At 54.1% G+C, this 27,008-nt stretch overlaps 2 protein-coding genes across 4 annotated transcripts in view; one reads left to right on the forward strand and one right to left on the reverse strand.

Annotated features, from left to right (window-relative positions):
- Positions 1 to 1,299: 1,299 nt before the first annotated feature.
- On the reverse strand, positions 1,300 to 18,067 carry GPR179 (G protein-coupled receptor 179). Its single transcript, XM_033847174.1, has 11 exons — positions 17,274 to 18,067; positions 15,848 to 15,956; positions 14,161 to 14,248; positions 13,496 to 13,731; positions 12,638 to 12,706; positions 12,142 to 12,251; positions 11,615 to 11,853; positions 11,306 to 11,444; positions 10,553 to 10,658; positions 9,605 to 9,751; positions 1,300 to 8,138 (listed from the first exon to the last, which is right to left on the reverse strand). The coding sequence occupies exons 1-11, from the start codon at positions 18,065 to 18,067 to the stop codon at positions 3,069 to 3,071; spliced, it is 7,107 nt and encodes a 2,368-aa protein (XP_033703065.1). The 3' UTR covers positions 1,300 to 3,068.
- A 5,650-nt stretch (positions 18,068 to 23,717) lies between these two features.
- The window catches only part of SOCS7 (suppressor of cytokine signaling 7), a 33,400-nt gene continuing 30,109 nt past the window's right edge, over positions 23,718 to 27,008 (forward strand). For all 3 annotated transcript variants that reach the window (XM_004332421.4, XM_019924973.3, XM_033846899.2), the window contains exon 1: positions 23,718 to 24,817. In XM_004332421.4, coding sequence (XP_004332469.3) covers positions 23,853 to 24,817 — 965 coding nt within the window. In that variant the 5' untranslated portion in view covers positions 23,718 to 23,852. The remainder of the gene's footprint in view (positions 24,818 to 27,008) is intronic.

The raw sequence follows: 27,008 nt of genomic DNA on the forward strand, positions 1-27,008 counted from the left end.
TACATTTGGGAAATCCATCAATAAGACTTAGTTCCCTGATTTCTAGCACCTTTTGGAGATGGTGACTTTTTTTCCATCCCGAATTTGGAGGCAAAGATACCAGAATATGGACCCATGTAGAGTGAAGCAGCCCAGCCCCTTCTTGTTCCTTAGCTCAAGCTGGGGGAGGATGTGGGACTTCTCATGCTCATGTCCTGGGTCATCTGAGGTATGACAAGGGAAATCACTGTCCCAGCAGCAAGCTCGGTTTATAGTACTATTACTTCGATCAGCCCATGAGGGCTCCCCTTAAAAATCAGGACCTTAATTCTTGTGTTTCTGTTTTTCAAATCTAGTATTTTCTTTTAAGGAGTTTATCACCTGGGTTAAGGATTAATCTGTTCTGACCTTGTCTTGAGAGTAGAGCCCAAAGAAACTGGAATCAGGTTGAGAATAACCTGACCCCTCAGTCTCTGTAAAGCTACCATTTCAGCAAAGCAGCAAACAGACCAGGCCTCCCTGGGGAAAACTGATGTTTTAATAACAGCTGCTGAGTGCTGACCATAGACACAAGATGTGTATGCTTAGGGAAGAGGCAGCACTAGTAGGTTAATCCACAGCAGCCACCCTCATCGTGCTACTTAGTTTCTACCCTTTTGGCTTAAAATGTACATCAGTTTCCAGCATTGTTGCCCAAGTGAGGTTTGATCATATCCTATTTGCCTGAGCCCTGGATTAAGGCAAAATGAGAAGGGAAGTGCTTTGAGTAGGATCCACAGCTGGGGAGTATGGAGTAAGGGGAGGCAATCCTGGGAGGGTAGGGAAGCAGACACAAAGCGCACTTAATGGCTAAACGACGTCTTGATTTCTCTGAATATATTAAAACACAGTGTTTCACATAAGCTGTTTCACCTCACTCCACCTCACTCCCCTCACTCCCCTGTCTCAGGGATCTCTAGATAATCCTAAATAGCAGCTAAGCCAGGGAGCCACCAGGGAGCCACCAGGGAGCCAGAGGATAAGTGCAATTTTCATTTCCCCTTGGGATCAAATCCAGCTGAGCAAATGGCCCAGATGTACAGGATTGGCTTGAAGGGCCGGGCGGAGGCCATCTGCAGTGCCACCCATGTAGCTGGGCACTGGCTGAGAATTAGCCAGACAGTCCCATTGTCCTGAAGGCTGCCATGTGGCTACCTTGGGCTTTAGAGCAGGCATTGTTCTTTCCTTATCTATCTACTATTAATATTTAGAAACATTGAAAAAATAAAATCACCATAATGAATAAGCTAGAAACAACTGCAATAGTCAAGAAGAAGCATTCTTTATTTTTTTCCCCATGGTTTATTTCACAACTGTGGTTAGAGAGACAACTTTTCTGTTCCCAGCTAGTCCAGACCCAGTGGGATTGTTCTGAGGTGTAGAATTTGCATTGGCTCGCAAGCTGTGAGGCTAACTAGCTAGAGCCCAGAAAAACAACACACTTTAGTTACTGCTCTGGAAGCCTAGGGCAGGGGACCTAGGTAAGAGGGAAGGCCTAGATACGGAACAAGGGCCTCTGGTCTCTGAAAGTGGGTTACTCCATTCCTTCTTCTTTTTGGAAATGGAGCACTTTGCTCCTATTTCTGTGAAGCCCTGTAGCTGCCCAGAGTATTTACATGCAGACTGGTATTTTCCCCATTGGGTGTTTGGTCCCCTTCTTTTGTGTTTTTCCTCCTGGTGAAGGGCATCAGTATCTGTCCAGTTAGAGGGTGGGCCCTTGTGCCATGTTTAGTCTGCCTATTTCCACCCCCACCTCACCCCTGCCGATCCTGGGACGTCTGTGACCAACGTTTTTCTCCTTCCTCATTCCCCTCTGGTAGTATCACTTAATTCCAGCACTCTGTTATCTAGGACCACTTAAGTAAGGGTAGCCTGAATTGACTTGAGAGAATTGAGCCGAGCTAAGAATGAGAGAGAGCTCCCTAAGAAAGGAGGCTTTGTATTTACACGATGCCCTTTCCCTGGCCCTCGGGCCTCTAACCTGCCTCATAGCACTACTCTTTCTGAGGGCAGTTAAAGTGCTGGCTGTAAACAGGACCTCCTTTCTTTCTCGGGCTTCTCGGGAAAGAGACTGATGTGGGCCTCCTGTTACTGAGCAAGTGATTTGGAGTGGTTCTTGCATTGGAACCAGAAATTCCCCCTGGCTCCAGTTGCATTTGACAACAGAGAGGGGTCCCTTTGATGACAGCACTGAAAGGCTAGGAGAATGAGGCAGTGGGGTGAACTCTGCAGATTGGCAAAAGATGGGGCAGGAAGGAGGGAAGGCCATCTGAAAAGGCTTGTAAGAGTCATACTTCTTAAACTGGGCTTAAACTGGAGCAATTGCCTTTCCCTTTATGCTCTCTGTCTCTGATGTTGCTTTAGATGCCAGATGTTGACGTAAGTGTGCTTGATTCTCTGTACTTCAGCAGTCAAGCAGGGCAGGTACGAGAGAATAAAGCAGAACCTGGAGATCCAAAGTCAGAATGACAGGATCTTTGAGGCATTTCAGGCACCTCTTTTGAGCCATTTAAGTTTTCCCCCTGATTTATCTTTGAACTTGAATAAGTGGCTTCTAAGCTTCCTATGGTGACCTTCCTCAGCCCCTATGTTGCCAATGCCTTGCGTGGTTTAGTTTCTTCCCAAAAAATGTCCTTTGTAGACTTCACAGAAGAATGGGTCTCCTTTTGAGAAAATGTGGGCTGGGCACAGCTGACTTGCCTTTATCGCTAACATTGGCTTTACAAGTGAGTGTCCTGTCACAGACAGCTTGTGTTGAGTATTCTAGCTGGATGGGAGGATTCATTAGAAGTGGAAGGTCCGGCCCTTGTTCTCTGGAGCAGGAAGAAGAGTTGGAAGTAAAGAGGGGATGGGATTAACTTTTGCGGTCCGAGCAAAACCCTTTTTGTACAATTTGTCTTGGAATGAGTTGACTTCTGTCCACCTTGGAGAGAGAAAGTGGCCAAGTGTGTTTGATTCCATTTTTTGGAAACACCTAGGACTTGGAAAGGACTTTGGCTTCGAAAAGATAGCCACCCAATGTTTCACCTCACCTGATGGAGTTGTTACTCCTAGTCCCAAGGATAGACAGCTGGAGGGGTGAGTTCTTCGTGTTGAGCTTTAGAAGCTACTTCTCCTTGGTCTTCGGTTAAGGAGGAAGACTCCTGAGCCTTAGCTTCCTGGAGAGTTGGCTCTGGGACTGAGCTGGTCCTCGGCCCACGTTCTGAAGGTACTTGGAGTTCTCTGACACCTTCCGGAGTAAAAGTACTGGCTGGCTTGCTCACTTTGGGGCAGGGGCTTTTGCCTTCTGGAAGGAAGCCACCCAGAGGTCTGTGGACTAAAAGGCATGGTGGGTTCTCAGGGGCTGTGGGGCAGAGTTTTTCTGTCTGAGTTTCTGTTAAAGCCAGGAGGCCAGATTCGTCAGATGGGGCTCCAGTTACCTCCCAAAGACATATATCGATGTCTGCCATGGTCCCCTTTATTTTATTTCCTTCTGGATCTGTGACTTCCCATTGACACAGCTCTGCCATCCTGCTCCCCATACCGCTTGCTCTGTGGGGACCGACTTTGGGTTCGTCCGTGTCTGGAGCATCTGGCTCGGGGGAGAGCCCTTCTGACCTTGTGCCTTCCCAAGGACAGACCGTCTCTCGCTCTCTGTTGACTTTTACTTCTTCTGAAAAGTGTTCTTCAGTCCCTCCAGATCCTGCCTTTTGCAGGAACATCTCTCCTTGCCCTTGAGATTCTCTGTCCAACTCTTGTTCCAGTCCCCCTTTCTCTGCTGCTCCTTGACTCACCTCCCAAGGGCAGATTTCTGTTTTCTTTTCAGAGGGAGACTCTTCTGCTTCCCATGGACACACTTCTGCTACTCTGGCCCCCATGCTGCCTGCTGCCTCGGAACTTTCTTTGCTTCTGTCAGAAGCTTGTGGGGCTGGTTGTGGAGACAGACCCCCACAATCTTGACTCTCCTGGGGACACACAGCCTCCTGTTTCCCATCTGCACTCTCTGAGTTTGCCTGAACGGCCACAACTTTGTGCTCTGGTTTTTCTGGGGCTTTCTCCTCCTCTTGAGGCTCCCCTTCCTCAGGGATTCTTTCAGTCACCTCACAGGGACAGGTCTCAGCTTTGGCGCCGCTGTCAGGTTTGGGAGCATCCATGGCAGGAGCATCCCACGGGCAGAGCTCAGCAAGCCTGCCCCCAACGCCGAGCAGTGTCTGAGCACCGGCTTTCGGTTGGTCAGGGCCGTGACTGTCTGGGTGGGAGAAAGAGCCCACCGGGGCCACACTCTCCTGTAGACAGATAGGTCGTAGCTCATTGCTTGCTTTCTCCCCGTGTTCAGCAGTGACTTCTGCTTGTTCTGGGAAGGAGCCCATCTTTGGGTCTTGTGTCAGGTCCCCTTTCTGTGCTGCTTCATCACTCACTTCCAAGGAGTGCCCCTCTGCCACTCTGCTACTCCCGCTGCTGGACGAGTCTGAGACCTCGGCCTGAGCAGAGGGTGTCCTCAAGTCCTTCTCCCAAGGACACATAGCTTCCTGTTCTTGACTCAGTTTTGTCTCCCATTTTGATATGTCTTCTCCCAGGGAGGTGAGTCTCCCCTCTTCTAGAGTTTTCTCCCTCTGCCCCATGGAATCAGTCCCCATCTCTTGTTCCGATTCCTTCCCGGGGGCTCCTTCATCCACCTCCCAGGGACAGATCTTGGCTTTTTCACTGGTAGGCGCTCCCTCTGCTTCCCAGGGACACACCTCAGCTGGCCTGCACCCCACACGGTCCAATACCTGGAGCCCAGCTTTTGGTCTGTCGGTGCCCAGAGTGTCTGAATGCCGAGAGGATCCCCCCGGATCCAAGCTCTCCCAGGGGCAGGCCACCTCCCGCTCCCAGGCCTGCCTCTCTGGCTTCTTTGGAGCAGTAACAGCTATCTCTTCAGGTCCAGAATCTGCAGAAGCCCTTCCTGTATCATTTGGAAATTGCCTAATGGCCTCAGTTCCCAAAGCCCTTTTCTCCCCTGCTCCAGCACTCACCTCCCAGGGACAGATCTCTGCCTTCTCAGCAGGCAGGATTTCCTCCGCGTCCCAGGGACAGATCTCAGCAGTTTTGCTTCCCGTACTGCCTGACATCTGGAAAGTGGCTTTGGGTCTATCTGTGTCTCGAGGACCAGGTTGCGGGGAGAAGCTTCCAGGGTCCACCCTCTCCCAGGGACAGACTGCTTCCGGCTTTTGCATCTGTCCCTCAGGCTTTTCCCAAGTTGTGCTATCTTTGATTCCTGATGTTCCAGGCATCTTCTCCTTGTCCTTTTGAGATTCTCCTTTTGGTGCCTGTCCCGACATCCAGTCCTCTGTCGTTCTTTCATTCACCTCCCAGGGACAGATTTCTGCCTTGGCAGGTGTTGCTTCCTTTGCCTCTGACCTGAGATCTTCCCGTGGACATACCTGCGCTGCTCTGCTTCCTCCCTTGCTGAGGAGTTGGCCACCAGCTTTGGATGAGGAGTTTTCTAGATGTGGGCTGGAGTGCCCAGGGGTTGTGCTCTCCCAGGGACACACGGACTCCTGCTGTTGACTGCATTTCTGCACTGCTTTCCCAGTTTGTTCCCACGTCTCTCCAAAGCTCCCTTTTCTGGAGGTTTTTCCCTTTTCCTGGAGAGGTTCTCCACCTGTCCTCTGACTCATCATTTCCTTCCCTACTACCTCATCACCCAGCTCCCAGGGACAAATCTCTGCTTTCCCGATAGCAGGAGCATCTCCTGCCTCCCATGGACACGCCTCAGTGACGCTACTGCCCAGACTCCCCGAGCACCCGGAGGTTCCCGGGGCCTGAGTAGAGACTGCTGAGGGGCCCCGGAAATCTGTCCTTTCCCACTGACAAAGAGATTCCAACCCTTCACCCAGTTTCTGTTCTTCCAAGAAGATTGCTTTCTTGGGAGTTTTCTGCTTTGCCTGGGGGAGCTTCTTTACTCCCTCCTGGGACGGTTTCTCATTCTCTCCTCCTTCACTTGCCTCCCAGGGACAGAGCCCTGCCTTGGTGATGTCAGATGTACAAGCTCCTGGGCCAGCGGCTTCCCACGGTCGTGTCTCTACCTGTCTAGGCTCCACACTGCCCACTGTGTCAGACCTGCCCTTGGTTCTGTCAGAGTCCTGAGGTGCTGACCGAGGGGACAGACCCCCAGGATCGGCACTCTCCCAGGGACACACTGCCTCCTGTCCCCTGACCAGTCTCTCTGGCTTTTTCTGAGCAATGGCAACCACATCTTTGGGTTTTGATTTTTCTGAGGCTTTCCCCCTCTCATCTTGGGAAGCATCTAGATCTTGCCTCAGTGCCACCTCCTCAGGGACTCCACTCACCTCCCAGGGGCAGATTTCGGCCTTGTTGCTACTGTCAGGCTGACACGTTTCTGACTCGGTGACTTCCCAGGGGCATACATCTATCACCCTCTGGTCAGCACTGCCCAGGGGCTGGAGGCCAGCTTTGGGCAGTTCCCGCCACCCCCCAGGGGCTTCTTTTGCTTGCTTAACATTTTTGTCCGTAACGGTGCCCTGCCTGACTTGCCTCAGTGTGGCAGGCCCTGTTTTACCTGCTTTTGCAACCTTCCCCTCCCCTAGACCCTGGGATGGCCTCCTGCCTCTGTCTGCTTGTTCCCTGCTGCCCTCCTGGTGACAGACTTGGAGCATCCTGCTTTTGTGAGCGTTCTGTTGGTTCTGGAGGGACTCCTCGTCATCACAGGGGGCAAGCGCGGCCTGCTTACTCACCGCCTTGGGGCGGCCTGACCTGGGAGATCTGGGACATGCCCCCACACCCTCTCCCAAAGCTCGGCCCTTCTCTTCCTTCTCAGGACATCCTTCCCCGCTCTCCCTCTCTCTGCATGTGCTCCGAGAACGGGTCAGAGCTTTGATAGCCAGTCGCAGGCTGCGCGTGGAACCCTGCTGAACAGGGGTCTTGAGGCTGTGGGATTTAGATTTAGAGAAGACCTTGGGCCTGTCCTCATCCTCATCAGCTTCCCCCTGGAGACACCTGTCCTCCGTGTCCATCCCATTCTCCCCAGCCCCCCTCTTGTCTACTGCTATAGAGAGGGCCCTCCAGAGCCTGGCCCGACCTGGGGCGGGAGAGTGGTGGCCTCGCTCTGGCCCCGGGGGGCCTTCCTGAGCCACATTTTCTTTCTTTGATGGCAGTTCTGCATTCTCCCAGGGGCAGATGTAGGTGAGCAGGCTGGGGCTTTGTGGGGGTACTGGGATGGGTGCCAGGGCAGGGACGGGAGCTGGCAGCAGAGCCAGAGATAAGGTGGAGGTGGGAGACAGCATCCCTGGCTCCCCCAGGCCCACCCCGGACGCGGCCATGATGGGTGTGGAGATCTGGTGCTGGACGGGCGGGTGGGGCAGCCTTCTCGCGGCCTCCTCGCGCAGCTTTCTGGAGGCGTGGGAGCTGTCCACGCTGCTCCTCTTGGCCGGGGAAGGTGGGGCCGACAGGGTAGTCGCTCGGGCTCGCTCCAGCCTCCAGGCCGAGGGCCTCCGCGCCGGGCTGGCCAGGGCGGCCTCTGCCTTCCTTCTCTCCTCGCGCTCCCTCGCCCGCTGGTAGGTCTCCTCCAGGTAGGCCTGGCTGGCCTCGAGCAGGGCCTTTTCCCTGGAGTCAGCCACGACGCTCAGCGACTTGTGCAGCGAGGCGGGCCGGGCACAGGGCAGCCGCTCTCCCACCGTCAGATTGTGGGCGCTGGCCGACCTGAAGCTCAGCGCGGGCGGCCCTGCCGCCGACTCGCGGCTCTCGGATTGCGGGCCCTTCCTGGCCAGCTTCCTCCTCAGCAGCGAGTCGAGCAGAGGCGGGTACTGCTCCCCGCGGAGAGCGCGGTCCTGCTCGCAGGTGCTACTGGACTTGCGCAGACCCGGCGGCGCGGCGGGCTCCCGGAGGCTGGCGCTGGGCAGCCTGGCGCTGAGCAGCCGGCGGCGGGAGGAGCCCCCGGACAGGCTGCCGCGGGCCGGGGAGCCCGAGTCCCGGGAGTGCTGGCGGGTCAGGGCCTCGGGGAACTCGGCCAGGTACTTCATGAAGGAGTGGCCCAGGGCCTGGCGCCAGCTGCCTTGCTTTTTGCGCAGGTGCGGGTTGTTAGCGGCCATTTCCTTGGTCTTGTGGACCTCGAGCTGGGCGTAGAGCTTCTTCAGCTCGTCCTGGGGGCGGGGGGGGGGGGTGCCGGGGGTGCAGAGCTGGCGGTGAGGGCCAAGCTCTCCATCCCCTGGCGGCGCTGCTCTGCCCCTCAGCCCTTGCTCAGACCATTTTCTCTGGGGGATCTCTCTCCCACCAAGCTGTGTCTCTTCCCAGCTTTTAAAACTCAGGATTCACCTCTCCGTCCTGCAGGGCCAACAACCTAGTTCCCGAGCCCGACCCGCTTAGCTCCGAGGCCTCAGCGCACCACTGACTTCTCTGGGCACTGTGGTCTGGTGGGAAGTCTCCAGCTTGGGAGACGGGAAACCTGGGTTTGAGGCTGCTGACCCATCATGTGCCTTCAGGCTATTTTCTTGCCCTCTCTGAGCCTCTGCTTCAATAAAGTAAGGAAGACTGGCTGCCTAGTGTTCACTTCCTTAAGAGGATTATATGAGATTGGTGGTGGGACCAGTGGGCGTGAAAACTGCCATATTCAGGTGTAAGTGACGGGATGGGGCTTTGAAAGTCTTTTGTACTTCGGATCTCTCCCCGCAGCCAGCGTAGGGGAGGTACATGGGCTGCTGCGCCCCATACTGGAGGGTCAAGGATGGTGTCTCTGTGGCAGTGTGCCTCCACTCTTTGGCCTGCCTGCTGGATTGGGGTCTCAGTTCAGCCTATCCCCAGGGGGCAGGCGGCAGGGCAGGCAGAGCTCAGAGGATGAGGAGGATACGGGGGAAAGAGAGGCAAAGGCAGTTGAGGCAAGGAAGGAATTGGGGGATGTAAACAAGTAAGGTGTGGAGGGGGCCCCAGGGGAGGTGGAGGGATGGACACAATGGCTTCCTGGGACTGTTCCCACATGCAGGTTCTATAAGACAAAGGGCTTTACTGCCAGGTCTCTTTATTTCCTACTCTCTGAGCCTCTCATTAGGGTTTCTGTGACTATAATGATATTCTTAAGCAGAAAAATAAGGTAAGGATGCTCTCCTGATGTAAGACTCAGGAAGAACTTCCTTTCTCTAACACTGCTGGGGCCAGGGAAAGGGGATCCTGGTGTGGAAATGCCTGGTAGCCACTCACTGCCTGAATTACCCAGCCCCAATGGCCCTAGGGTCACTAACTACCTGGTATGTTGGGGACTGAGGGGCTTCTTAGGCTGCCCCTCATGGTGGCCCTGCTGAGTGGGAGTGGAGGACACAGGGAATTTGAGCTCCACTCATGGTCCTGCCTCTACCATGCCAAGTGGGCCTCAGGAATCTGGGTTCTGGGGTTTTGCAGGGTGGGGGCGGTCTATCCACTGTGTGGCCTCCTTTGAGTAGAGTCAGGGGAAGCAGCTTAGGGCAGTGGTGGAGAAGAGAGGGAGCCGGGTCTTAGAGGAAAAGCTATGGGGAGGAGAGGGGACCTGCAGTGGCACACAGCCCGGGTGGCAGGGCAGCTGTGCCCCCTGCCCAGTCCCTAAGTAGCATCAAGAGGAGGTGGGGAGGGCAGCACCTACCCGAATGTCTCCAGGGTCCAGGCTGTGCTCGCTCCAGGCTGAGGCGATGCTGCTGTTCAGGTAGGAGCCTGAGCGCTGCAGGTCCAGCTCGTCCTCGTACACCTCATCCAAGATCTCCTCTCGGGGAGGAGCCCCTGGCTTCCGGAACTGGCCATGGTGGTGGGCATGATCAGGAAAAAGACTCACCTTGGCTCCCTGCCCCGTGGCATATGTATTTACTCCATAAATCTTCACCCCCTCTCTGATTCTGGGGGTCCAAGGAGTATTGTTCCCTCTCCTTCCTGATTTTCTCTAGCTCAGAGACCAGGGGTCTCAATGCCCTGCCCCCACAATTCCTAGCCATGTCCTTCGGCTACCCACCCCCCATCTTTCCGTAACTGTTTCTGAGTAGATTTTCAGAGTCTCCCAACCTTCCAGTTGTATTACAAGGACTCCCTTCAGCTCTAGCTCTTTTTTTTTAAACTCCAAGTGTTTTTTATTATTATTTTTTAATTATTGATTTATTTATTGGCTGTGTTGGGTCTTCATTGCTGCGTGTGGGCTTTCTCTAGTTGCGGAGAGCGGGTGCTACTCTCCGTTGCGGTGCATGGGCTTCTCAGAGCGCAGTCTCAGTAGTTGTGGCACACGGGCTTAGTTGCTCCGCGGCATGTGGGATCCTCCGGGACCAGGGCTCAAACCCGTGTCCCCTGCATTGGCAGGCGGGTTCTTAACCACTGTGCCACCAGGGAAGTCCCAGCTCTAGCTGTTATTTCCCTTGCCCAGAGATTGGAGACGGAGATTCCTTCTGTGACTCCTAAGTGGGCTCTTTGCTTAGGGCCCACATCCCTCAGGGCCCAGGGTGTCATTCTCACCCTGGCCTGGAGAGGGTGCTATGGGCATAGCAGCTCCACAGTGCCCCTGGCAAAGGGGCTGCGTCTCCCTCACATTGAGACCAGGGGAAGACCTCACCTTAGGGATGAAGATCAGAGCCAGTGTGGCGGTGACTGTGCTGTGGGTGTGAAAGAAGAAGAGGAGGAGCGTCCAGTCTGGGTGCAGGGAGGGAACCAGTACAAACCTGAGGGTGAGGTGGGAAGGAGATGGTTAGCTACAGGTGGGAGTGGCCTCTTTCCTCTCACCTGTTTCAGTGGCTGTCCTCCCCAGCCCCCACCCTGATCTCCTGGAGGTGCGCCGTGCAGTGAGGAGGGCACTCTTCCTTCTTCCTGCCCTCCCACCTCAGGGCTCACGTTAATCTCCACCTCTGAGAAGCCCTCCCAGACTACTCCAGCTTGCCTTCTCCGGCTGCTTATAGCACTTAACTCTGTTATGGACCACCCTGTGGGTTGATTCTACCTTCACCACAGGGCCAGATCCTTGTGGACACTCATAGCAGGCCCGCTGCAAGGACGGTTGGGGTGTGAGGGGGAAGAAGGCAGTGAGAATGGAGCCTGTATGTGGAGGAGAGTCGGGGGGGGGAGGCGTGTGGAATGGGAGAGGAGTTAGGAGTGGAGCACGCTTCCTCTTCTCGGGTGTTGGGTGAGACATGGGTTACAGGAAGGGTATCTGTGGGGTAGGGAGAGAGCTACAGGTGGGGGCCCTCCTCCTCCTTGCTGAGGCGTCGTAGGTGTTGCAAGGAGGGCTGTGGGACGGGGGTACCCTCCCCTGGAAGAGGTGAGGAGTGTTCTTAGGGTGGGAGCCGTGGTGGGTAGGAGGGCCCGCCCTCACCTGGCTGCGTGGAAGGCAGCAGAAAGCAGCAGCTCGTTGTGCAGTGCGATGCCCATGTACCGCGGCTCATGCAAGGCTGAGGGAACAGCCCGGGTGGCGTAGCAGAGGAAGCTGCCCCAGCACAGGAGCAGCATCTCAGCTGCGGGGAAATAAGGAGAGCCGGGTACCACCTCAGCAGCCATGCACCCCTTTCTCTGTAGGCCGTGCTGGGGGGACCCCGGTCCAGGGGTCCAGGTACAAGGCAGGAGGACCCCTGGAGGTACAGGGAGGGGGACCAGAGTGAGGCTGGGCTCAGTGGAAGCAGCTCACCCACAACCATGATGTAGTCCCAGCGGTCGTGGTGGCAGAGGTAGAAGTGGCGGCCTGTGTGGGTGTGGCCTCGCGCCACCAGGGACGCGTGCTGACTGCCTTGCTCCAGGATCCCCGCTGTCCATACAGCCAGGAAGCCCAGCACCAGCAGCAGCAGCAGCCCGAGACGCTGCAGCAGCCGCCCACTGCTCAGGTGGGGGCCCCGCTGGGCCGTTCGAGACAGAAACAGCTGGAGCACTCTACAAGGGTCAGAGTGTGGCTGGTGGATGCAGGGAGGGGAGATGCCCCTGGCCATTGCTTCCCTCCCCGCCGCACATCCCTGTCCTCCCATCCCTTCCATGGTTCACCGCCTCCTCTTACCCCCCAAAAAGTTACATGGAGGGGAGGGCCATAGTGATGGGAGCAGGCCTTGGGGGCACAGAGGAGTAGAGCTGGTAGGGGTCTGGCTGTGAAGAACTTCATTCCATAAATGAGCTGGGGTAGCCTGGAGTGAGCAGCGTGAGAGCAAGCTCTGCCCCAGACCCTACCTATAAAGCTTGAGTATAATAGTGCCGTAGACACTGGCAAAACCCAGCAGCCGGACCCAGCGGAGGGCGATGCAGCGGAATACACTGGGCTTGAAGTACAGGATGAAGACCTGGTGGGGAAGGGGCAAAAACAGTTGCTCTCCACTGCACTTCCACTGGGTGCCAGGCCTATGCTAAACACATTGCTGATCCTCCTAACCACCTTTTCCTAGAGGCATCATCACCTCCATTCTGCAAAGGAGTAGCTTTGTTATCAGAGAGGTTAGGTAACTTGTCCTAAGTCACACAGCAGGTCATAGAGCTCCTTTTAAGCCTGGCTGTTTGGTTCCAGAGCTCACTAGACCAGCCTGTCATTTGTGGGTATGAGTTGGAGGATTTTGAGGTCTCTGAATCCCCCCAACAGGGCAGAGAGGAAGGATTCTGGGGCTTGGAGGGTACCAGGTTGGGACTATGGGGGATCCTGGGAGGTGCGGTCAGCCTCTGGCCACAGACTCACAGGGAAGTAGAGCAGCAGGGATCCAAAAAGGATGGTTTCCAGCAGTACCACTCCAGATGCCCGGATCCTCTGTGAACCCAGGAAAGAGAGAGGTATGTAAGCAGGGCAGCAAGAGGACAGAGCCTGGAGGATGGTACAGGAGGGTCTCAGGCCTGTTTGAGGGGTCACCCCATGGCCCTGAAGCTAAAGCTTCACCCTGTAACATTAGCTCTACCCTCTCCATCCACAGCCACTCTCACCACAGGCTCTTAGCTCCACTGGCACTAAGCCTGGCTAAGGCAAAGGTTTCATATAGCTCCTGCCACCGCAGGCCCATGCCCCTCCCAGTCCCAGCCTGGGCCTTGCTGCAGACCTGGGCTAGAATCAGAGGTTGCTGGAGGTAGAAGGGATCTCAGGCTTTCCTCCAAGCTTTGGGTCAGACTGCCTCCTTGTCTGGAAACTCGCTTCTCTGTCAATTGACCGTCAACTTTGGCTCAAATGTCATGTTCTCCAGAAAGTCTTCCCACGCCATCTCGGGCAGGGTGACTGGGTCCCCTCTCTGAGCTGCCACAGCAACTGACACCTCTATCCTGGCCCCTGTTTTGCTGTGCTGTCATTTTATTTACATGTCTGAGGGGGCAGATCACTTCCCCTAGTGCCTACACAGTGTTTTGGATCGAGCCCAATGCCTTCATTGAGCAGGTGAGGAAACAGGTCTAAGATGGTGAGGTCACTCGCCTCATGTCACATAGTGAGTTAGATTAAGAATCAGGGCCAGAACCCATTTCTCTCAAGTTCCGGTCTTAGGTAGTCTGTGGTCTCCGGTTGATGCTAGAGACTCAGGACGTGTGTAGAAGAGAGATGTGGGGCCTTCCTTGCCTTGGTCTGGCGGCAGCGATAGGAGACCAGCATGCTCAGGAAGACGGCCAGCATGCAGCACGTCTGAGAGGACAGCACCACTGCCCGCAGCGTGGGGGCTTCCTCCACCAGGCACGGCGTGGCATCCAGGCAGCTGGAGCAGCCCTCAGCACATGGTTGGCACCGCAGCAGCCTCCCGGAGCTGCCTTGCGGGGACCCGAATTGCCCGGTAGGCTGGGCAGCACCCTCCTCAGAGCCTATAAAGAACAGGATGTGTGCAGGGAGAGGGGCATGGCTGAGACCCCAGCCTTCTCTCCCAATGGTCCCCACAGCTCTCTCCCTGCCCTCTTATGGTCTGTGGCCCTTGGGGTAGCGTCAGGATGGGTAGGAATGAAGAAGTGGGTACTTTCAGGGGAAGGCAGGGTTACAGGAAGAGGCGATGCCAGGCTAGGACTCACTGCGAGGTCAGCTTGCATCGGACTGCCATGTTATAAGCTCATTCTCGGAAGGAACAGACACCCCCAAATTGGACCCTGCCTGCCTCTCCTGCTTCTCTCGACGTTCTTCCCTTGCTCCATGAGTTTTCTCCCAGTGTCTCACCCCAACCTGCCTTTCTTCCCCAGATGCCCCCCTCCAATCAGCCCAGCCTGTAAAACACCTTCCTGGCATTCCGCATAGTTACATACCCCCGGAGCTGCTTGTCCCATAGAAGCCGGGTCGGCAGCGGCAGAGGTAGTGGCCAAGGACAAAGCCCTGACTCTCCAGGGGGACACACTGTGGGGATGACAAACACACTCGGTATTTATATGAGGCTTTCCCTCCTGGGAAGAGAAGGAGGGCGCATTTACCTTCCTATCCACGGCCCCTGGGTCTACACCGGGGAGCCCCACCAGAAAGCCACCCCAGCCCTTGGGAAGCCTTCCATCCCTGGAAACCCTACTCTGCCCCCACCATTGCCTCTCTTCTCAAAGAGACCTCCAGGCAAAGAGTATGCAGACGGATCACCCTTTTATTCAGACTGGCCCTGACAGGAGCTTCACAGGTCCCGTTTCCCAGTGCCCAGCTGATGCTAGAGCAAGGTGCTGGGGAGGTGGGAGCAGGGAGACATCTGAGCTCAACCACACCTGTGTGCCTACATCCTGCTTCAAGGGTCCCCATCAGCCTCCCTCTTTGGCACACAGGTGGGTTGAAAAGGCCCCCATGGAGGAGCAGCTTCCTCCATCAGGGCCATCTGGCTTTGGCGCAGGACTGCTCTGCCCAGCCCTAATGCCAGGCTAATGCCAGGCTGGTGGGATGCCAAGGCCAGCTCTTTATTCCACCTCCACCCATTGATGTTTGCCCAGCAGGGGACAGAGCAGACCTCAGAGCCAGGCAGGGAAGATGAGCCCTTGGATGAGGTCAGACCTACTGTAGGGAGTGGCTGGGAACAGACCGCAGTGGGGCAAAGGAAGGAAGATTACATATCCAGCCCCTAGAAGGTGCTTCTGAAATCGTGGCCCAGCTTCCCCTCTTACTCAGACCACTGGAAAACGTTCTGTTCCTGCCATAGACAAATACATACCCAGAGACACGAATGTGGCTGTGTTGAAAAGTGCACTGGACAATGGGAGCCCTTATCCATCCCTGGACTGATAGCTCCAAACACATGAGCCCTGAAGAGCAACAGATGCCCAAACCCACCATACCTCCCAGCAGGCTGCAGGGCTCCCCTTGGCTTTGGTTCAGCTCAGGAACAAGCATGCAGTCAGTGTAACTGTGGAGCGGATTAGTTCACTGACCTGCCAGTTTCCCAGTACTGGGCTTGCAGGGTTATCAACCATTGCTTTCCATTATCCAGATTCTCCTGCATCCACGGCTTTGATTTTGCCAGCATCTCACCTGGGTTCCATCACCTTTACCAGTCCCAGAGCTCTTCAAGTTCCTTCTCTGGTTAGTCTCCTCCTACACCCCAACCAGCAACTCTACTTATTTCAACAAACACCCAACAGAGCATCCTTTGTGGGTCAGAAGGAGCCCAGAGCTCTGTTGACATGGAGAATGTGATTCAGGAGAAGGAAAGGGGACAATTAATAGAGGCTCAGGAGGCGGTCCTGGGAAGGGATCCTGGAGCACCTAGTACCAGAAGGGAGAGCAGACAGGGAAGCACACTGAGAATGCAAAGGAATGAAGGTGGCTGTCTCGGGTGGGGGATGGGGCTAGGCTGTATGTGTCCTCACTCTTAAAAAGCCTGGTATCTCATCTCTATCTATCTTATCAGTAGGGACTTCCTTGAAGCCGGAGAGGGTGGTGTGCCTTTGTCAGCTGCTCCTGATGGCAGTGATGGGAAAGGGGAGGGAGGCAGGACACCAGAACCCCCACCCTCTGTATCCTTACCTGGGTGCTGTTGAGATCACACAGGTGTGTGTTAGAGTACCAGCCTGGGCCGCTGGCACACTGATTGATGTCCACACTCTGAAGATCTACGTCCATCTGCACCTGCCCCCTAAGGCAGTGAATTGGCAGTTAGGGGTACAGTGAAGGATGCCAAGGTGGACGTGTGTCCTTGGACCTCAGACTATGAGGCAATGCAAGCTCTACAAACTTTAGCAGTGTGCCAGGAGAGAGGGCACACACGCACGCCATTTCTCCAGTGATATTAACCCTCGCTGTCTCTGCAGCAACAATCCTCCTCCCCCTAGGTTTTTCCCTGCCCCCACCCCCCCATCCCTCAGGTTTTCAACATCCTAGCATTTCTTGATTTCTATCAATGGGAAAGGGAGGTGGTGAGACATACAGGAGCTGCGGCTCTGATGATCTTTCTGAAAGGGATATTCACACTTCCCCACTGCATGTATACACACACACACACACACACACACACACACACACACACACGTGCGCGCGCGCAAAGTGCAGCTATTAACCACCCCCTCACTCTGCCCAAACCAGGTCTGAACTGATCACAGCAAAGGAGATATGGAATAGAGGGGCCCAGAGTCAGAGCTGCCTGGCCCAAGGGCTCTCAACCCCTGCTCTGGGCTGAATGGGGAGAGAGCTGGCAAGGAGCCAGGCTGCCTGTGGCCAGGAGAGGAACTCTGCCGGGGACAATGAATGGGGACACAGAGCTGGGAAAACAACGTTGATTGTTGAATGCCTTGCGGTACACTATCCATCTGCTCCCTCCTTCCCATCATGGCTCCCAATCACCTCTTTACTCCAGCTGAGGGAGGCAGTCAGTTATTTGAGGAGCATCATAGGCTATCGGGGTCAGGACTTGATATAAGAATACAGCCATTGGGAGTGACCCTGGGGATCTGGCCAGCTCCTGGGCAGAAGAGGCAATGGTGCCAAGCCTCCCCGCAAGTGTTCCCCTTCCTTTGCAGAAGCCGCCTTCTACAGCCGTATATTGCTAGGGAGCCTCGAATTTCATTCCCGAAGCGCCCATCTGACTCCTCTGAGAAGCCAGCGCATGGATCGCCACTGTCTCCCGCACCAAGCCCTCTCCTGCCCTGTACTCACTACTCAGACCTGGAGGCCAGGACCTATGCCCAGCTATGTCCACACATCTGTACACACACACGTGTATGCCTACTTGTAAATGGAGTGATTTATATGTAGTACATACACACACCTGTATATGTTAACACACAGTTACAGATTCCCAGGGTCAACTGCAGATATACACAGCTGAATGCAAGTACACACATCTGTGTCCCCCACACATGTGCATACCAAATGGCCTATGCACAGCTGGCTGGACTTGGGCCCCCCCACCCCACAAATCCACAACAGCGTCAAACCCTGCACAAAAACCACTTACCTGATCTCCGGGCTGAGGTCTGGCTTGAGTCCATAGAAGGCCGCTGAGAGTGTGATAAGCCAGCCCGGACGGAGCCGGCCCTCCTGGCATTCCAGGAAGGGAGGAGACAGCCTCACGTGCTGCAAGTCCCCCACATATCCATCCCCCTGTGGCCACTTGGGGCTGCCAAGGCTCCCTAGGTCGTTGGTCAGCACCCGCTTCTGCAGGTCAGGGGTGTCTAGGGCCCCGGTTGGGCTCTCCTTCTGCACCCTGCTCCCGGACAAGTCCTGAAGGATGGTCTCCTCCCCCATCCGGGTGGCCTGCAGGGCCAGCTGCAGGTGGCTGGCCCCCAGTGGAGGGTTAAAGGTCAGCAAAGCCCGGTATGCCCTTGGGTCCCCCTCGGCCACGCTGCGGACCAGTGCCTGGTACCACTCCACATCCTCCTCCACGCTGGACTCCCGGATGTCGTTGGCTTGTAGCAGCATGTTGAGGAAATTGGCAGCCTGCGTAATGGTGCCCGCTGCCCTCCATAGGATTGGGGGGAGCCCTGGTCTGGCTCCTGCCCCATGGGCTTCATAGCGCTCACTGCAATTAGCCCCCGATAGCTGTTGGGCATCTCCAGAGTAGAGAAAAGCTAGGGCTGCCTCAGCCCCCTCCGGGGGCACCCACATGGGTACAGATCCTGGCTTGACTTGGGAGGACAGCGCGGGAAGAGAGCGGAGGAGCCTTGGACCCCCCAGAGCCCAGCCACAGAGGAAAGAGCAGCTCAGCAGCCCCCACACAGGAGGAGGCATGACCACTGCCCTGGTGCCCATCCTTGGGGCAGCTCTCAGGGACCCTGGGGTCCAGGCTGCCCGGGGTATTGTAGGTTCAGGAGATCCCAGGCAGAGGCTGGCCGCAGTCTGGGGCTGCCTGCTTGCACGCCTCCGATCCTTGCTTTCTCTCTTCCCCTCTTCCTCTCTCTCATGCTCAGGCTGTCTTACTTGTTTTTCTCTTCTCTTTAACGTCATCAGCTGGCTTCTGGACGTAGGCATGAGGGCTCTGTTCCCCGCTCTCTCAGTGTGGCCCCCCATCGCAAACCCTTTTAATCCTGGCACACCACTCTTCCCTCCCCCTCTTATCCAATATCTAGGCTCCCTCCCCTCACTCCCCACCCTACATCTGCTCCAGGGAGAGATAGAAGGGACCAGCCGTTCTCTCTCTTCCTCCCTCCCTCCCTCTGCCCTTTGCTCCATTAGGAGAGATGGGCAAATCCGGGATGGGACGCCATAGCAACCACAGATGAGCCTGTGCCCCTCTCTCCACCCCTCTGCTCCACTCAGCCTCCTGGCAGCAATTTCCACGGCCATGATAAAGGGCCAAGCTGCAGCTCCTGGCAATCTGCTCTAGCTGCCTGTACCCCCGACACCATGCTGCTGAACTGGAATTTGAGATTGGGGTTGGCGAGGGGTGGGCAAGAGAGCCCAATAAGTGTAGGTTTTTAAAAAATATGTATTTATTTATTTATCTGGCTGCGCCAGGTCTTAGCTGCGGCATGCGGCCTCTTAGTTGCGGCACGTGGGGTCAAATTCCCTGACCAGGGATTGAACCCAGGACCCCTGCATGGAGAGTGCAGAGTCTTAACCATTGGACCACCAGGGAAGTCCCAAGAGAGCCCAATAGAACCATAATTGATATTTGTACAGACTGTGGCAGTTTACAAAGTGTTTTTCACGTGCGTTATCTCAGTGACTCTTCCCCAACCCACCTATGCTGAATATTCTTATCCCCATTTCACAGATGCAGACAGTGAGGCTCAGAGACTCACCCAAGATCACATAGCTGCTTCATTTGAGTTGAGACTCAAACCCAGAGCTCTGATTCCCCTACACTGCCCCATCAAACCCCCACCATCACCCTGTTATTCATCCTTAGAGACCTCAAGAAGACCTAACTATAGCCCGGAGAGGTAAAGGGACTTCCCTAGGACCACACTGTTGCTCTTGACAGAGCAGGAGCCTCCACCAGGTCTCCACCTCCCCAGCCAGGGAAGCCCGCCCTCTCCTGCATCACAGAGTTAACCACTGCCCGGAGTAAGGGGGTCATGGTGGGGAGGGGGGAAGAGAATGAACAGTTTTGCTTCTGCTTCTTCCACCTTCATATTGTCATTCTAAGCCCTGTCTTCTTCCTTTCTTCATGAAAACCATGGCTAACCTCTCTTGCTCTTCCAGGTCTTCTTACCCCTCACATCCTTCCCTCTGTCGGACACAATAACTGGAAAGCTCAGAGTTAGCACTGTCTGAGGCAGCCTCCTCGGATCCAGAAGGGTATGGATTCTTGAAGTCAGCCACGGAACAAAGCCCCTGCCTTCCTCTCCCTCCCTCTTCCACCACTTTCCCATCGCTGATCGCTCGCCCAGTGATTTGGCCCCATGTGCATGTGCTATCTGTTAGTTTCTCTCCTTCTCACTTTGCCCCCATCCCCGCTTCTAAAACCTCTGATGTCCCAGATCTCTGAGTTTATGTAGGGAGGGCTGGGTGGTGGTGGCTAAAAACTTCTCTTGCTTTACTGGTGGCCTCTGCTTTGGAACCTTCACTGGGAACGTAAGGGGTGGAGGAAGAGATGGGGGCTAGAGGACAAACCTCCACAGAATCCCTATGATGTCAGAACTAAGAGTGCCTATATCCCAGACCTTCCTCTAATAGAGAAGGAAATGAAAACTAAAACCAAATGTCAGCTAAGTGACCTCCTCAAGGCCACAAAGCCAGCGAGTGGTCTGGGGTCAGACCTCTATCACACATCCACACATCCATTGCCTCTCTGATTCCTGTGTGCCAACAGAAAGGGGGATGGTAGGGGGTGGGGTGGGGTGAGCAAGTGCTCCGTTCCACGTTCTTGGTATTATTACTGGTTACTGTTAGTCCAGGGCCAACAGAACACCTTGGGTGAAGACATAACAGTCAGTTGTTTTTTCCCCCAAGAAGCTTTTCATAATAATAACTTATGTTTGAATAGTGCTGTAGCATTTGCCTGTAAGTTTTCATTTAATCCCTACAACAGCTCTATCAAGGGGGGATTATTATTGACCTATTTTTACAAATGAAACACAGGTTCAAAGATGTTTAATTATTTGCTCTTGGTAATATGTCCAGGAAATGGCATGACTAGGACTCAAAACTAGATGGCAAGCTCTAGAGGGGCAGAGACCATGCCTGTCTCATTCATCACTGAAGCCTAGCCCATTGCTGAACGATTGAGTGAACTCAAGACTGGTTTAGATTCTCTGAATTGTTCTTTGCAAACCTTTTAAACTAGGGTTCTACCACTGCAGAGACCACTTATATAGCCCTCAGGAAACAGGTATATGTAGACATAAAACCTACCCAACAAATCCAGCTCATACAAGGATACACTTCCTTTGCTTGGAGCTTAATTTTCAATATTTTTTCCAGGAACTACAGGTCTGGACATTTAAGGAAATGGAGAAAGGCAGCATTCCTTGCTCTGCCTTAGGAAGAGCCTGTGTGTGTTCCCCTGTGCCTCTGTGTGCTCAGGACAGGTGGAGATACCCCAGGCGGCAGACATGGTCTGCCTCCCTCTGGGGCCAGGAAAGTATCTGGACAGCAGAGGGCGCTGTGGAGCTTACAGGCCTTGCATTCGCGGGGGTAACCTGTTCTGGAGCCAGAGTTTTCCAGAGACAGCCAGGATCTTGGGTGGTCTTCTTAGGCCTCCGGTGTGCTATGGTCCTATAGCAATTTCTCTTCTTTTCTCCAGAAACCTAAGTAACACCTAAAAGGTATTGGAGAGAGGGTAGAAAATATAATCTTTGGAGTCAGAGCTTGTTTTGAATTCCACTTCACCTTTTTGAACTGTATGACCTTAGGTAAGGAACTCTTCAGTTTTTTCATGGGCAAGGGAGGTTATTAATTCTGTTGTGCAGAATTAGAGATGAATTTGTATCAGGAGCTTCTTACAAGGACGGAGCAATCGTTCCATGCTTATGTATCAAGGGCCTACTCCGTGCCAGGCAGTCCTTGGCATTGGAGAGTCCATTATGGGCAAAAAGCAGACGAGGCCCCTGCCCTCACAGAGCTAACAGCTTAATAGGGAAGACAGACTTTAATCAAACAACCTCGCAGATAGAGAACAAATCACACCTGGGCAATTAAGTGCACCAAAGGAGTGGTCTTGGAGCTCAGTGAGGAGGAAGTTCCCAGGCAGGGAGATTTCCCTGAGGTAGAGAGAAGCTTAATTTGAAGGATGAGTAGGAGTTTATGAAGCAAAAAGGGAGGGAAAAAGCCTTTAAAGAAAAGGGAATCGCTTATGCAATGGCCATGTTTTTGAGCCTGACACAGGGCTAGTGGAACAGCAGGGCAGAGAAAGCAAGGTGGAACCTGGTGGGAGATGAGACCAGAGAGGCGGGGGTCTGATGACACAGGACCCCATAGGCCTCCTTAAGGAGTTTTGTCTTTAGCCTAAGAACAGTGGGAAACCATGAAGGGTTATAATCACAGGCTATTGGTGAATATTCATTTTAAAAGGTTCTCTCTGGGGACTTCCCTGGTGGTCCAGTGGCTAAGACTCCGTGCTCCCAATGCAGGGGGCCCGAGTTCGATCCTTGGTCAGGGAACTGGATCCCATATGATGCAGCTAGGAGTTCACATGCCTGTGGCTAAGGATCCCACATGCTGCAACTAAGACCTGATGCAGCTAAATAAGTAAATATTTTTTTAAAAGTTCTCTCTGGCTGTAGAACTCATAGCAGACCCTGGATCATCTTCCCCTAAATGCACCTTCAGGTACTAAAGTTGCTAGGTTCTGCTGGCTGATCCTTCCTCCTTATCCTTTGCATTCCTCAACATCTCTTCATGGGAGGATTGCAATGGTTTCCTAACTGGTCTCCCTGCCTCCAGTCACACCTCCTCTACACAAGCTTGAATTTACTTGACCTTCACAACATTCCTGCAAGTAAGCAAAGCAGCAATCCTTATCCCTATTTTGCAGATGAGAAAACTGAGGTCTAGTGGTACTGTGGAACTGGCTCATACAGGCTTGTGAAAGCCGACTGTTAAAATTTCAGAAATTTTGGGACTTCCCTGGTGGTCCAGTGGTTAAGACTTTGCACTCCCACTGCAGGGGGCGTGGAATAAATTTTGCAAGCCAGTTGGTTTTTGGGGTTTTTTTTTGGCTTGAACCCCGGCCTTCAGCAGTGAGAGCATAGAGTCCTAACTACTGGACTGCCAGGGAATTCCGTACAAGCCAGTTGCTAAACACAGCCAACTGTTAAAAATTATATAAACATTAAATATATTAAAAACAAAGGTAATACATTCTCAAAACTCATCACTTCCTAATAATTTTACTATTATTATTTACCTGTGCTCTTGAGGTTATTTGTGTTATTGTATCTGCTACATAATAGTATGAAACTGCTGCATAATAGTATGCTCTGTGTTCAGCAAAGTCAAGATGGTAGATTGAAATCAGCCTTTGTGGGAGGATTTACACCAGAGAAATCGGCAGACGATACAAATAGGGACTTGATTGTTTTGTCGATAATCTAGATTTAAGAAAGTGATGAGAAAATGTAAATAATTCAGATTTTAAGTGAATGTGTTATGTTTGTAGCCATTACATTCTGTATTGCACAAAACTTGAGGAAATAGTCTTTCAGTATTTGAAAACTGTTTTCTTATTCAGCAAAGAAGTCGCTCCCATAATTGACAGGTAAGACGTCTTGTTTATTCACTTTCCTCTTACATTGACACAGAGGACATCAACCAACAACCATGTTGTGATTACATTCCCCAGTCAACTGAAACCACGGGTTGGCTACCCATACAGCAGTTGGGCAAAAATCAGTGAAAGCATTCTGTTAGAATAAATTAGTTATAAGGAATCTGCAAATGTACACTATTATTTGTAAATTCTGTGCTACACATCCTTATGTACCTATATATGTGCATACATTCCCCTTTTCTCCCGACAGTCGGCTGTTCAACATTTATCAGCACAGCACTGGGTCTAGAACATGTTATTCATGTGTCATTCCATAAATATTCACTGGATGCCAAGGCGGGGATACAGTTAGTCAATGAACAAACAACTTGGCCACTGTCACACATCGCAAGCGGCATAGGCGGGACCAGAGCCAAAGGTACTGTCCTCCCAAGGCCAGCAGCTCTCTCCCAGGACTAGACCAAGCTTTCCAGGGCCACCCCACCTTATCCCGAAGGGTGGCTTCGGCCAGAGGGCCCGGGAAGTGAAAAACCAGGGTCGGGGTACCGGACTAAGGGCTAGGCGAGAAGCAGCTCGCGGCCAATAGCGGCCCAGGCCCCGCGTAACGTCACTTTTCGGAGAGGCCGGCGCGAGCACGACCAGGGGAGAAGGCGCGGCCACCATCACCCGGAAGTGACGCATTGGGGGCGGTGCTCGGCGGCGCCGCGCAGGGTGGGCTCGCGCTGGGCTCCGCGCGCCCCCCGCCCCCTCTATGAGGCAGAGGCCGCAGCGGCCGTTAGCACTGTCGTTCCGGGGGCCGCGGCGGGCGGGGCTCCGGAGGGGCCCGGCCTAGTCCCCACCCCAGCCCGGCTCCCAGCCGCCCGCCCTCCCTCCCTCTCCCCGATGCAGGGGGCCGAGCTCCGGGATGGTGAGGCGGCGGCGGCGGCCGCTTCGTACCGCGTCCTGAGCCGCCTGCTCGGCTATGGAGAGGCGGCCCCCGAGCCAGGCCCGCCGCCGCCGCCTCCGGGCCATGGCCCCGCGCCGCCACCCTTCCTCGCGCGGCCGGGCCCGCGGGGCTCCCGGCCGCCTCAGCTGATGGTGTTCCGCAACGTGGGTCGGCCGCCGGAGGAGGAGGACGCGGAGGCGGCCCGGGAGCCGGGACCCTCGGAACTGCTGTGTCCTCGGCACCGCTGTGCCCTGGACCCCAAGGCCCTGCCGCCGGGGTTGGCGCTCGAGCGGACCTGGGGCCCGGCGGCTGGACTAGAGGCGCAGTTGGCGGCTCTGGGGCTCGGGCAGCCTGCGGGGCCCGGGGTCAAGACGGTCGGCGGGGGTTGCTGCCCGTGCCCGTGCCCCCCGCAGCCGCCCCCTCCGCAGCCCCAGCCGCCTGCTGCCGCCCCGCAGGCCGGGGAGGACCCCACGGAAACGAGCGACGCGCTGCTGGTCCTGGAAGGCTTGGAGTCGGAGGCCGAGAGCCTGGAGACTAACAGCTGCTCGGAAGAGGAGCTCAGCAGCCCGGGCCGCGGAGGAGGAGGGGGCGGCCGGCTTCTTCTGCAGCCCCCGGGCCCTGAGTTACCCCCGGTGCCCTTCCTGGTGCAGGACTTGGTCCCTCCAGGGCGCTTGAGTAGAGGGGAGCAGCAGCAACCTCCCCCACCCCCGCCTCCTCCTGGGCCCCTCCGGCCGCTCGCGGGCCCTTCTCGGAAGAGCTCCCTCAAAGTCCGCCTCAGTCGCCTCTTCCGCACGAAGAGCTGCAACGGTGGCTCCGGCGGTGGGGATGGGGCCGGCAAGAGGCCTTCCGGAGAGCTGGGTGCTTCAGCTGCGAGCCTGACAGACGTGGGAGGCTTTGTGGGCCGGGAGCTGGACGCGGGGAGGTGAGACCGGCTGGGGGGCGGTGGGGCTGGCTGACCGACTTCCTTTTCTTGTTTCATTTCCCTTTTATTCTACTGCTAACACGATCCTGACAATTCTTAAGGTATGGTCTTCATAAGGAGGCGGAGACTTGGGGTGAAAGGTGGTGACATTGCCCATTAGGTTAGAGCTGATTGTGGGAGCAGCCTTCACTCTAAGAATTCACTCGCGCGGTGACACTTATCAGCTGGTTAGCATCTCTCTAGTTGGGCGATGATTCCAAACCATCCCCCCCCACGCCCACCCTGTCCCAGCTTTTAAAGTTTTTCCAAGGTGTCTGTCTACCATTACCCCTGGCAGGGGGCTTGATGGAAAGGTGTAGCCTTTGGGGCAAAAAGTTGGTGTTGTGTTTGACCACCTTGCTTATTCTTTCTGTGTACCAGCACCCCCTTCACACTCACGCGTGCAGATGATGTGACAGACTTGTGTAGTTGTAGGCCACCAGTCAGTTGGGCATCTCTGTTCAAAGTTTTAATGTTTTCTTGGTTGGTTTCTTAGATATACTTGGTATCTCAAGCCTGTATGCTGACCACTGTGAGAATAGAAAATAGCCTTGCTCTCAAACCCACATGAGAAGTCTAAGTACGAGGTATACTCATGTACATTAGTACATGAGTTCTAGGCCAATTGATGAAAATTCGAAACTTAGACATTTTTTTCCTGCATTTCTGAAGGGTGGACGGCTCTCAGATATCCAGTGTTAGATTTCTACATCGGTTTAGAAAAGCTGTCAACTTTTGTGTCAATGAAATAAGACTTCCCTTGTGGTAACTGCCATTGTGGTTTGCACTGTTGAGTGGGTTCTTAGAAAGAGTGGAATTGGTTTTGATGCAGCTCATGTGATGGATCCATGAGATGCACTGGCAGCCACAACCCAAGGCTGAAAAACATTGAGAACTACTGTTCACCAGAGTCACGTGGGGAGCTTTGGGAAATGATCAGAGGGCCAAGACTGGATTTTTAAAAAGCTCCCTAGTCGGTCCTAAGGTGTGATCTGGACTGGAAACCACTCATCCTTTCAAAGGAACTTGTACTTCAAGAAGAAAGTGTGGGGTCAGGTTTTTTTTGTTTGTTTCTTTTTGTTTTTGCCATGTGGCACGGGGGAATCTCAGTTCCCTGACCAGGGATGGAACCTGTGCCCCCTGCAGTGGAAGCGCAGAGTCCTAACCCCTGGACCGCCAGGGAATTCCCTTGGTCAGTTTGACTTTGTTGCCTTTTCTGAACAGCTGGGCCGGGGACTTATCTTGGGGATCAGACCAAACCCAGACTTCCTGAGGAAATCAGTAGGTTGATGCGTGTTGCCCCTTCAGGTAGATGTATGTTCCCACATTTGCCTCCCAATGAACTCACGCTGGGAGCTCAGGTCTGGAAAAGTGTGGCTGCTGAAGCAGCTATTTCGTGGTAGGCTCTGCATTCGATGCTCCATGTAACCAGTGTAGATGAAATTTTCATCAGCTGGGGGGAGGGCAGGATTGAAGCTGTGGGTAATGACATAGGATAGATTGCTAGTTTTCTTGTGGTTTGTCTTGCCTTTGTTCCATATTGACCAGGACTTGGTCTAAGATTCCAGAGACGCCAAATAGGAGGTGTGGCGTGAAATTAGCTGCTACGTCTAATAGATTAGGAGGAGGAAAAGGCATATAACATTATACGGTTTTTTGCATTTGGAAGCAGAATTTAATGGTCATTGGCTGCTCTGTGACCAACCCTCACACTAAGCACAATACAGATTTCTACTGCAGAGCAAATTGGGCTGTAGCTCTGCAAAGAAGCTTAGTTCAGGGCACTGGAGAATTACATTTTTTGGTCCAAGAGCTTTTTCTGATGAATTGGAGAAGAGCTAGGTATTCATGTATGAACGTTTGGTTGACTGCTGTTAGGAGGCAGCATGTTGTACAGAGAATGTGAACATTTAGATTCCATGTAGGACTCCAGCATCAGCTGTGGGATGCGGGCCAATTTTGTCTTCTTCATACTTCCCCCCGTTTTTTAATCTGTAAAATGGGAGTGATTCCTGTCTTGTTCCTGTCCTTATAGGAATAGAGTGAAGACAAGAGAAATTGAGATGGAATATTTTGTGCTTTTGGAGGAGAAGCAGTAAGATTGAACTGGTGATTTTTTTTTTTTTAGTGCTTAGGATTTGGTGCTGTTAGA

This window comes from Tursiops truncatus, chromosome 20, assembly GCF_011762595.2.
Source record: "Tursiops truncatus isolate mTurTru1 chromosome 20, mTurTru1.mat.Y, whole genome shotgun sequence".
NCBI classification, from domain to species: domain Eukaryota; kingdom Metazoa; phylum Chordata; class Mammalia; order Artiodactyla; family Delphinidae; genus Tursiops; species Tursiops truncatus.

Coding starts and splice junctions, on each gene's coding strand:
- GPR179 (XM_033847174.1), bottom strand. CDS start 18,067: ATGGGCACCAGGGCAGTGGTCATGCCTCCTCCTGTGTGGGGGCTGCTG. Junction 12,707..13,495: donor ATCGCTGCCGCCAGACCAAG/GCAAGGAAGGCC, acceptor CTGGGTTCACAG/AGGATCCGGGCATCTGGAGT. Junction 11,854..12,141: donor ATTATACTCAAGCTTTATAG/GTAGGGTCTGGG, acceptor TGACCCTTGTAG/AGTGCTCCAGCTGTTTCTGT.